Source organism: Fukomys damarensis, unplaced genomic scaffold (genome assembly GCF_012274545.1).
Source record: "Fukomys damarensis isolate Sample0158 unplaced genomic scaffold, DMR_v1.0_HiC HiC_scaffold_20, whole genome shotgun sequence".
NCBI classification, from domain to species: domain Eukaryota; kingdom Metazoa; phylum Chordata; class Mammalia; order Rodentia; family Bathyergidae; genus Fukomys; species Fukomys damarensis.
Window position 1 is genome coordinate 21,749,791 of NW_022900932.1, and position 1,856 is coordinate 21,751,646.

The window sequence follows — 1,856 nt, forward strand, 5'->3', positions numbered from 1 at the left end:
GCGCGCGAGCCCCGGGAACCCCCGAGGCCTCGAGCAGTCTTGGGTCGGGGGGAGGCGAGGCTGGGGCCCCAGCCTCGGCTGGGTTCAGCCGGACCCTACCTGCGCCGGGTGTCCGGGTGTCCTGGCCCGGACAGGGCGTGGCGGGGAAGCCGGTGCCCAGCTCGACCTGGCGGCCTGATGCTGCGGAGTCGCCCTTTGTATGCGTGCTGCATCCGCCTCCGGATCGGGGTGGGCACGGTTAAACTGAGAACTGCCGCGGATTATGAAACGTCATGTGGTTCTGCCCCTGGAAAAAGGGCTCCTGCCACCTTAGGGATTGGAAGTGAGGTGTTGTATGCGGACTTGCATCGCTGGGCAGCCTGGTCAGAGCAAACGTGCCTGCCTTTTACGTTGCCACGGATTCAGTGTCAGGCTTCACGCCTAGCTGTCTGAAACCCCAACTGGGATACTAGGTCATAGGGAACTCTGGATATGTGTTCCATGAAGGAAAAACGAATACTTTGATTACTTGTACTTGTGCATTTGTCAAAGATGATAAGATGTTCTTAGGACTTCATTTTTCTGCATCTCAGTTTTGCCATCTGTGTTTCCTGAAAATATCCCTGCCAGTCACAACAGTGATGAGAGCATGGGAAAGCATCCAAATTTCTAAAAGAATAAAATTTGTGGGGAAGAAAATATTTTTGTGAATTGAAAATACCAGCTGGAAATCAGGACTAACCTGGCATGGTGACACAGGTCTGTAATCCTGGCACTCTGGGAGGCTGAGACAGGAGAATTGCAAATTTAAGTCTAGCCTGGGCAATTTAGTGACTTTAGCGAAACTTTTGTGTCAAAATTAGAAATAAAAAAAAGGGGATAGGGATGCACCTCATTGCAAAGGCCTTGAGTTCAGTCCCCAGCAGTGGGAATAGAATTGGAACTTTTAAATACGTTTGTTATTCATACTGAAACAATGGCATCCTCACCTGTGTGAAAGGGAAGAGAACTTTTAAGGCAGCTGTGTACTACAAAACTACAATTGGAAAGAAAGACAGAAAGAGGGTTGAAGTAGATGAAAGGATCCAGCAGGTCCTTCGGTATCCCCATATTTTTATTGTATTGTACCTGTCATGTTTGTTATGGGTGACCCTGGCATCTTCAAACTCTTAACTACTTTTTTATTCTGAATATTTTTGCTTGAAATTTATCCTTAGACCATACCTACTAGCTGCCACTTACATGAGACACCTAAACATGTCTGTGACCACACTCATCTCCCCCAAACATTCATTCTCCAAGAAGTCCCAAAAGATGTCAGGAGCACGGCACAGTTGCAGGACTCTGAGACGTCTATAAAATGTGGCTGGAGTGGCACAGTAGTTTGTAGCAGTATGGGTGAGGGAACATAGAACTATAGGGTGTAGTTAACTTGGCTGGGAGAGACTTGCAAACCACTCTTGGTTTTCCAGGGGAAGGACACAATTGTGTAGTTTTTTTGACTAGGTGACGCTTGCCTGTAATCATAGCACTTGGGACACTGAAGCAGGAAGATCAGTTTGGTGGAGGCCTGCTAGAACTATATGTATAGTGAGACACTGTCTCAAAAGGCAAACAAACAACAAAGACCTTGTAAGTGATACTGAACTCTTTTCTCTGCTTTTAGCTACAAAAGACCCCACGGCTGTAGAGAGAGCCAACTTGCTAAACATGGCTAAACTGAGCATCAAGGGACTCATTGAATCTGCCCTGAGCTTTGGCCGCACGCTGGACTCGGACTATCCACCCTTGCAGCAGTTCTTTGTCGTCATGGAGCACTGTCTGAAACATGGCATCAAAGGTAGCCTGCCGTTGCAGAATACTACTTCACTTTAGGA

General features: G+C 47.6%; 1 protein-coding gene and 1 long non-coding RNA gene across 5 annotated transcripts in view; one reads left to right on the top strand and one right to left on the bottom strand.

Annotated features, from left to right (window-relative positions):
- LOC104849372 overlaps positions 1-316 on the bottom strand; it is a 33,773-nt gene extending 33,457 nt beyond the window's left edge. Inside the window, exon 1 of the long non-coding RNA XR_776739.3 lies at positions 100-316. This is a non-coding gene — a long non-coding RNA (uncharacterized LOC104849372). The remainder of the gene's footprint in view (positions 1-99) is intronic.
- Positions 1-1,856, top strand: part of Rufy2 (RUN and FYVE domain containing 2) — a 29,519-nt gene that overhangs the window by 328 nt on the left and 27,335 nt on the right. For all 4 annotated transcript variants that reach the window (XM_019204891.2, XM_010605787.3, XM_019204892.2 and 1 more), the window contains exon 2: positions 1,646-1,819. In XM_019204891.2, the coding sequence (XP_019060436.1) occupies positions 1,646-1,819 (174 nt within the window). The remainder of the gene's footprint in view (positions 1-1,645; positions 1,820-1,856) is intronic.